The sequence below is a fragment of the Calidris pugnax genome, unplaced genomic scaffold, assembly GCF_001431845.1.
Source record: "Calidris pugnax isolate Ruff unplaced genomic scaffold, ASM143184v1 scaffold34, whole genome shotgun sequence".
NCBI lineage: Eukaryota > Metazoa > Chordata > Aves > Charadriiformes > Scolopacidae > Calidris > Calidris pugnax.
Window position 1 is genome coordinate 1,676,433 of NW_015090771.1, and position 9,572 is coordinate 1,686,004.

At 39.2% G+C, this 9,572-nt stretch overlaps 1 protein-coding gene across 1 annotated transcript in view; it reads right to left on the reverse strand.

Annotated features, from left to right (window-relative positions):
• Positions 1 to 8,157, reverse strand: part of LOC106887010 (tetraspanin-5) — a 29,932-nt gene extending 21,775 nt beyond the window's left edge. Inside the window, exons 1-3 of the mRNA XM_014940352.1 lie at positions 8,100 to 8,157; positions 6,829 to 7,004; positions 3,091 to 3,141 (exon numbers count right to left, since the gene is read on the reverse strand). Coding sequence (XP_014795838.1) covers positions 3,091 to 3,141; positions 6,829 to 7,004; positions 8,100 to 8,157 — 285 coding nt within the window. The remainder of the gene's footprint in view (positions 1 to 3,090; positions 3,142 to 6,828; positions 7,005 to 8,099) is intronic.
• Positions 8,158 to 9,572: the final 1,415 nt, after the last annotated feature.

Sequence of the window (9,572 nt, forward strand, 5' to 3'; positions counted from 1 at the left end):
ACAAGTTGATGGCTGGGTTATAAAACAACACAGCTGGCTATAAAGCCACACAATGCAAGGCAGAAGTAAATCAAAATCTTCCCCACCACCAAATCAGTTTACAGTAGAGGAGTCCTTCTGAAGATCCAACCCTGCAAAAAAACCTTACAAATTTATGTTTACGCATTATACAATAGCAGCACCAAGTTCAACTTTGACAAAGACTTCGTTCATTAGGACAACAGCATTTTTCACAGAATGGCTGAAGTTGGAAGGGACCTCAGGATGTCATTTGGCCACGTAGAGCTGGCTGCCTAGGACCACGTCCAGACTGCTTTTGAATATCTCCAAAAGGGGAGAACACCACATCATCTCTTGGCAAACTGTGCCAGTGCTCGGTCACCCTCACAGTAAAGAAAGTGTTTCCTGATGTTCAGAGGGAACTTCTGCGCTTCAGTTTGTGCTCATTCCCTTTGTCACTGGGCAGCACTGAAAAGAGCCTGGCTCCATCCTCTTCACATCACCCTTCATGTATTTATAAACAAAAAATTCCCCCAAGCATGCTCTTTTCTGCTTTCTCAGCCCTTGCTTGTAGGGGAGATGCTCCAGTCCCTTAATCATCCAGACAGCCCTTTGCTGGACTCTCCAGTATATCAGTGTCTCTCTTGTACTGGGGAGAACTGGCCTAGCTGTGGCCTCACCAGTGGGCAGAGGGGAAGAATCCCCTCCCTCAACCTGCTGGCGACACTCTTAGTACAGCCCAGGACAGTTAGCCTTCTTTGTTGCAGGGGCATAGTGCTGGCTCACGTTGACTTTGTGTACACCAGGACCCCATGTCCTCCTCTGCAAAGCTGTTTTGCTGTCTTACAATACACCATTATAACAGCCCATAATGCCTACAAGATATCCAGGCCAGCCTTAGGCACAAAGCAGTCTAGCTGGAGAAGCGCTTTTCAGTTAAGTTACAGCTCTCTCAAGTCTTTGGCTTCACTTACATGGCCTTCCCCTCCAACGCTCCAGATGTAGAGAGAATAACACTGCCTGGGATGTAACTGATCTGCCCCCCACTAAGTTGCATGGGATCTATTGAATATTTGGAGCTTGATCTTCCTGACTGCAGGTTCTGGCCATTGCCAGTCCTCTAGAGAGCTGAGTGAAAGAAAGGTCTCAAATTGGCTTGAAACAAATCCATTTTTCCATAATTCCTGGTACAAAAATCAAGCTGCCTGTGCTCAAGAGCTCTGCAATTCAGCCATACCTATACTACCTTTTAGTTGATACAACCATGATGAAACAGTCCACACTAAGCACTGCAGGACACAACAGATAGAGAAGCTGGGGAGATGCTTATTTTCAAGGACAGACCCATGCTCTAAAACAATATTTATTAATTTCTACAGAAAAACCTACTATATATGGAGCCTGAGCTAATGCATATTAAACTGCTCAAGGTGGTTTTGTTTCCTTGTCTTAAAAACAACACAGCGTTTTCTCCCACTTTCAGGCACTGGTTAAAAATGGTTTAAGATGACTTTATAACAGATGTTCAAATCTCAAGTGAAAACATGAGCTTTGGCTTCTAACTATTAGCAATTATGAATTGAATGCATTTTTTCCTAGGAAGGGGAAGGTGCGCTTTCCCATATAGAAAATATGTAAAACCTAACAAACCATTATTCTGCCAGAACACCCTCTAGCTGTAGAGCTGGTACGCTTTAGATTTCAAACACTGGACTATTGCTGTCTTCCCTTTACCTGCTCATTCATTCTAAAGAGGAATCATTTGTATTATCTACTGAAATGATGAAAAAAAAGTTAAAATCTCTTCTAGAGAGCTACTCCAAAGTAAAGTTCATCTCTAGGGCTTAGATATAGGTATAAGTTCTGCACATACGCTCAGCATATTAAATAAAACTTTTTTACATCTTTGCTGAATGGAAAAAAAAAAATCACAGCACCTCTTTCCAAGTCTATTCGAGGCATCCAACATAGTATGTAAGTATATATATGAGTGTATGCAGTGTGAGTTAAATAATATCCCATTACAATTTGTAATTATCTATATCCAAGGCACATGCACAGAGTAATAAGAATCTAAAAGTTAACAACTCACTTCTGAACCAGCAAAATTTGTCCTGAATTTTTAAGTAGCAAGACTCAAATGCTTCCAATGTGTTATTTGTTCTGCCGCAAGCAGCAATTATGCCTCAAGTGAACATCAATTTGTAACTTAATGTTTTCCATTAAAAGAAGAAAAAAAAAAATCATTATGTAACTGAATACCATACCACCATTGTTATCAGCCAGGTTGTATTATTTTCAGTCTTTTAAACAAAGAAAAGGAAACTCTGGATTTAATTTTAGCTGTTGTCTTTTAGCAAGCCAAACTCTTAAACCAGTAACCCAACACATACTGATTTGTTTTGTTTATTATGGCTCGGTATTTTACATTCTTCCTAAATTTTGCAGCAAGCAAACTGAAAATTAGACTCTGGTTCACAAATGTTTTCTCTTTCCCCATCCCCCTTTTTCTTCCCTTTTCCAAGTTTTTATAGTCTTGCAACAGCGAGTTCCAACGAACAGTTTTATTTGCACAAGAAAAAACAATAGTTATTCTGTGTCTGATTTGGCTTGGGTTTGGGGGTTCATTTTGTTTTGGTTGTTCTTTTTTTTTTTCCTGTTGTTGTTTAAGAAGAACAGCAATTAGCAATTAAGGCTACAAAGCTGAGGAGTCTTATTTTCAGGAAGCTGCCCTCTGAGACACGTAGACTCCCTGTCCATTCCTAGGGACACATAGAGCAGAGACACACTGCCAATACTGCCTTCAGTGGACTGTTCTAGTGTCTTGAGCTGCAGTTTGAGCACACATGGATTGAAATGGTTATTTTATGTGCAAGTGTCAGCCATGATTTCTTGCCAAGGCACTCTTGGGAAAGATGCCAAGGATCTTCCTCTAGGTGAGCTGAGCCAAGGTTTTATTTGACAGAGAAGCATGATTTTGTTTCAGTAGAAACTGTGTGGACACAAAGTGTGCAGCATGTTACTATTGCAATATTTCATTAGAAAAAGAGAAAAAGGAAAAACATGAGTTTGGTGCTATGTTCAACTTACCTTTTCATTCCATGCCCACAATCCAATCCCAAGAAATGCTATGCCAAGGAACTAAAGGGAAGAAAAAAAAAATATATCAGAGCAGGAACTGTAAAGTTTATGGACTTTTTTTTTAAAAAAAAACTTGCATTTTGACTTATCCTCTCTGTTGGATAATCAATTTTAATCAGGACTTTAGGGGCTTACCAAGAGTTTTAAAATATGTATTTGTTTATTTTACAAATCAACCACTATAACTGGAAGAATTTAAAAATTGCACAGCTCATTCAGGGATGTTCCTCATAGAAATACTAGGTGCAATAAGTGTCACTTTCTCAGCATCAAGCAAATAAGGTTCTTTTTGAGCTTGTCAGACTCAAAGAAAACTCCACAGCCAAGCAACACATTATTTTACTGTTGTATTAGCACCACCTGCACAAAACAACTGTCCTCACAGCTTTCTCCCAGTGAGAGAAAGTGATTAAAAGAAAGTTCTACATAGACACATACTATCTGTTTTATCAATGTTGTCCACAGAAACATAGAAAACTGTTTGAACATAATATAACCCATGAATTCAGGAAGAGAGGGAGGGGAGAATAAAAACAATACTGGTCTAAAAGAGTAAGAATTGTTAACAACCCTCAAGACAACATGTTAAAATTTTTCTGAGACTGGATATTTCTGTTTTGTAAAGGAAATAACAGCCCCTTTCTCCTCCAAGGGGCTTAAAACACCCAACTCAAAGGACAGTGTCTCTCCCCCATGACAGAACAAGCAACAGCACCTATGATTTTGTTATGTCCCTGTATTCTCTGCTCCACTAAATAATTTAGAGGGCATCATTTCCCTCCAAATACTACAGGGTTTCCATAAGAACTCCATGCTATAGGTCGGTGAAACAAGCAGAACAGGAACAATAACCACTCAATTTCCCAACATCACTGCATATTTGGCTTGATACAGTATCAATTCATGTAGAATGTTTAAAAAACATTAGTTGGTGCCTGAGCACATCTCTAAATGTCCATCTCTCCAACTTCAATCTCTAGTTTTTTTAACATCTAACACTAGCTGCAAAGAAAACTATGTCCACTCTAGTTTCAGTGCATGTAATGGAATATTGCTTGAACATCAAACTCTGGTTTCCTTTGTGGTTTTTCCACAACACAGTGTACAGATTATTTTTGGCACATTGTATGCTTTCTCTTAAGTTTTGTGTAAACATTTAAGTATCCTAATGATTTTTGTTTTGCAAAACAGGACAAAAGTGTTTTTCTGTTAAGAAGTGGGAGGGGGCAGGAATATCAACTTAAGCTTTCCCAGAAATTACTTCAACAGCTTGAAAGCAAGATTCCTTCTTCTTTATACACACTTTTTTTAAGTGGCAATTTTAACTTTATACTATAAGAATATCTGTGAAGCATAACTCAACGCTCACTGGAATACCCTGAAGTTCCCTAACATCCTTCACATCTCTGTGACTTTCTCCTCCAATAGTGCTTTGCCAGCTGAGCAAAGGACCATGCATACTACACCCACCCGGCTCACCCAGAAGCCCATCTATACTAACTGGTGGGAATGAAACTCTCTTTTTTGAAGAGTCATGACTGTAAATTTAAACGATAGTATAAGACAGCATTCTTCAAAGGGAACTGTCATAGGCTTGGCTATACTAAATACAAGATAAATGGAAATTTTTCCTAGGTGGAAAAACACAACCACAGGTCAAGAAAGTCTGTTTGAGCAGCCTTAATTGCCTATAAAGTACAAGAAATGGACTTGAGAATGTCAAACTCTCAAGCCTCCTGAGAGGCTTCACGTGAGCCAAAAAACATCATCTTACCTGTATCAAGACTGCTCTTTCTATGGTTATAAAGCTTGCCTAAAGAGTGTGTGTAATCCTTCTGACTGCAGGAAACAAGATAAACCTGTATGAGTTTCCAAATCGCTTTCAGACAAATGCAGTTAAGTTCTTTTTTTTGCAGTAACAGGCTCCTTTCCTTTCTTCTTACACAGCCAAAGGCATCAAGGTTGAAAGAAAAAGAGTGAGGGAAAAAAAAAGCTATATTATTATAAAAATCCATAATCTGCATTTGGAAGCAGCAAATTGTTATTTGTAGAGAGGTACACAACATTATGTTCTGTGAATAGCTCAATATGATTTTGAACAGAATAAGTGTGGAAAACTAGAATGAAAGAATTTGATCAGTGCCTACAGATGTAATTTAACAGTCATACGCATCAGCTGCAAGTCTGGCTCAGGTAGTAGACTAAACAGGTCTCTGACCAACCTCAACTCAATTTACAGATTGGGTAATGAGACTGTACTATACCAAGCTGAACCACCTAAAAAACTGAGAGTATCAAACTTCTGGCAAGCTTGTCAAGAAAAACCAGGAAAGCGAGTTCTTAGAGTTTTCAAGAGGATCAAAGAATGACATGCTGCTCAGTGCTCTCCCCATCTCAAAACAGAAATCTCTGTCCTTTTGAGCAGCTGATGAAACAAGAACAATGGACAAGATCCATTAGGAGAAAGGTTCAGGATGGAATCACAAAGTCTTTATCACGGAATGCTGTGGAAGTCAAAAGCTTAATGGCATTCAGAAACAAGATTAGATAAATGAATGGAGGGTCCATAACTACTGAAAAGTGATTTTGATACAGCTTCTGGCTCAGGAAGTTTTTACACTGTTGCTCATTAGACTATAATCAGGAAAAGATTACTGCATGCACGTTTTGTTGCTTAACTGCCTTTTTCCTTGGGCAAACTCCACTTGCATTACTTGAGACAAAATACAGAGGTAGGCAGACCACAGACCCAACCCCTACAGTCAAGGCCCACCCTTGCACGAACACAGCCTGCTACAGGGATGAAACACACAGGAACGTCTTCAGTAATCCCCACTGGCAGAAGACAGATGTTCATGAGGAGATTTACACCTCTCACCAGGATTAATTTTGGATTTGCTTGACAGTTATGAAAGAAACTTCTGCATATCCTTAAAAAAAAAAGTTGGAAGCGCTTAGCAAAAATCCCTCTGTATTTTTGCTGTTAGAGCCAGAAGTTAAACAGGACACATATCCTGCTTATCTTGCAGCCCTTTTGCGGGTGTCTCCAAGACAGTCTTGTTCTGCTTTTGCTTGAAACCAGAAAGCAAATCTCTTCACATCAGAAGCACACGAAGAGAGGGTGAGACGGCATACACATCATCTCAGTTAAGACTGGAAAATTTAATTTACATCCATTAGATTATTCCAATGAGTAATAAAAAGGTGGAAGTTTGCCTCATTATCTACAAAACACTCTACAGAGAAAAGCAGTCTCAATTCTCCACAGACATCCAGAAAGACCATTTAGCCTAACTATAAATGGTCACCGGATCTGGGGCACAGCTTGTAAAATCTTCATACTTTTCTTTTTTAAACCATAATTCGCAGGAGAATATTAAAATATTCCTCTGGAGTGTTACAGCCTTACAAAACTTGCATAGTAATACTTTCTCAGCCATAGGTTTTCTATTCATAAGCATCAAATGTGTTCAAATTTCTATAAGAGAAGTATCTTACTCAGGCACATATCTTACTCCCAGTCTTGCCTGCATGGAGGAAAAGGATTCTTTGTTGCTAGGGAAACAGCATCATACAGCACAGCATTTCATTTAAAGGCTGCTGGGGTAAATACTAATGTAAATGCTAGATAAAATTTGAGAGAGAGGGGAGCTTAATTGTAGAGCGATCAGATGTTACTTGACATACCGGATTTTTCATCTCAGCTGATAACTTGGCACCAGTTTTCAACAAAAAGTACAACAGCCGCAGGCCAAGCAGTAAAAGGTTGGTTAATGGACCACGTGCATCAACGTGTTTGTCCACGTGTGGGTACATTAAAGACTTGTGCGAGAAGGAACCATAGTGCAGCCACCCAATTTCACCTTCACCACAACAATATGAATGTATAAGCAGAAGCATGTCAAAATTGTCAGAGTTTAGAAGCAGGGCTTCCTCACAAGAGCCTTTTTTTTTTTTCTTTTTGAGCTCTGTATTCAGGCAGTGTGAAAACCTCCCACCTGCCCTTGCTTTGAGCTGCCACAAGAACTCTATGCACAGTGTTAGCAAGGAGACTATGAGGATTCCTATGGGCACTTCAGTGTTTCTTACACAGCAATACACTGTAGGTTATTCACAAAGCAAGGTTTCCTTCTGTGCGATTCAAGCCAGCACAGCACAGAAACGCAAGGTACAGTATTTTACTGACAAGCACAGCAGCGATTAGGACAACATGAAGTGTAGTATTTCACATCCTGAAATACAATCAGGAAAACACAGGACTTCTGGGCTTTGTACAAATATAAAGTAACACCGACTAGTTCCTGACTCCTCTGCAGTACTTTGAAATCTCTCTGAGTCTGAGCACAAAGTCAGAATAGTCACTTTCTTTGAAGTGTTTTATGCCAGATCAGTTTTTTGTTTTTTTAAGCCTGGGCAAAAAGGAGCTTAACGTCTGTCAGAGGATTCTGTTGCTGGTTTTGTTGATTGTTTTTTAGTAGCCCTGGCAGAGAAAGGGCACCAAAACAGAAATTAAAATGAAGTTTCACAGTTTCCTTCTTCCCTTCATGCCAAGGATGTATACGACGCTTTGAATACATCAGTTAGCATTCTTTCAAACAAAACAAATAGAACATCCTCTCAACTCTCCAGCTTTCACCTGGACCAGTATCACAAGGAAGGAAGGTACCAGTCTGCCCTGTTCCTTCTTCCATTCATTCTAGTTCTAATAACTTTCCCATTCTCAACACAAACTGTTAGAGCATTTCATTTTCATGTGGATAATCACACGTGGTGACCATGGAAAAGGCTCAAAGCAAAAATTGCTCAAAGCATACATACACAACTACATATTTATCCTAATGCTTACAAAGAATGCCTTCCCCTAAAGCCCCTTTTTTGTTTGCCTTGAGACATTATCAGCAGGAAAACTCCATGTACTACCGCCAGTGAATGAAGATGTTGCGTAGGTGACTAATTACCATTTTGGTTCACAGCAACATCTGGATATAGACTAGAAGACGTCAAATCTATATCCATTTTATGTGCAGCTTTTAAAAAAACATTAAACTATATTCCACAGATAACTGTCTCGGTAATACCTTTTCCCTCCCAATACAACACACACACAGAAGAAAGATCTCAGTTTCCACACATTTTGCTCAACTGAATCAGAGACGTGACTTGATTTTATAGAATCACCCAAATTAGAAAAACAGACAGAAGAACACAATGAGAAAAGGTGCGTGTTCCATCTTGCAGGACTCTTAGCATAATGTTTTCCAATAAAAAATTAAGCCCCTATGACCCCAAATTTTCAAAGCAAGGTACTGTGGCTGTTACGGTATATTTCATTTTCACCAACTTGGTGTTTTCCATTTTGTCTGACAACTAAGCAACAGATACATATATACACATCCCCAAATTAAAGCTTTCTCCAGTTCTTTAATTGCAAAAGCAAGACATCTGCTTTCTGTTACTGTTGTTCTATGTATTTATTTTATTGCTTTTTGGTGGTGCAATTGTAAGCACTGCCAATCAGCTTGGAACAAGAGTCGCTAAAGAGTGAAGCCCCTCTCCTTTCGTCCACAGAAATTGATATACTGGAAAACAGAAAAAGGAGGATGAATTAGACCCTATTTCCCCTGTTCCAACTTTTGAACAACTCCCCTCAAGCCTGGAGAAAATAAATTTAACTCTTTCCAAGTTCACAGTGAGACTCTCTACACTCAGCTCCCGCTGTCTAAACAAAATACTTTCTTTGGAGCGGATTTTTTTAAAGCACACAAAACTTAGACATAGCAATCACTTTGTAAGATTCTTCAATAAAAGCTTTTGGGAGTTTGAAGTTTTTGTTTCTTTGAGATCTAGCTAATTTCCTAAAACCAGTACCTTTTTCCCCCATACAAAAAAAAAATAAATCAAAGACCTTTAAGGCAAATACTCTCCACCACTGCTACACAGAAACATTAAAAAAAGCCTACAGAATTGAAGTAACAGCATCATCATTCTCTGTAACTTTGGTACACTCATCTTGCTCAGATCCTTTCCGTTCTCTTCTACTCTTCTTTACACTATCTCTTGGTCATTGTTTCACTGTTACCTCTTTCTCTGCTCTCCCTGAGCCCAAAAGACTAGGTGGGAAGACTGAGAAATCCTGCTGCACACGTATCTCCATGGCTTCTTCCCTGCCTTCATTCCTGAACTACATTAAGTGTTCCATGTCCCTCTACTTTTCCTATCCAGCCTTGCTCCTTTCATCAATACCATTCCATCTCTGGTTCAGCCCTCTCCACTGCAGCTTCTCTGTCTAATGTCAGTTTCTATTTTTAAAACCATCCAAAAATTATGTAAGTGGTGCTGCAGCAGTGTATGAAAACAGTACAGGCTTAAAACTCAACCACAAGCAGCAGAAAAGTGCAAAATGAAAAGATGATATCTGAAAAAAATCCAAA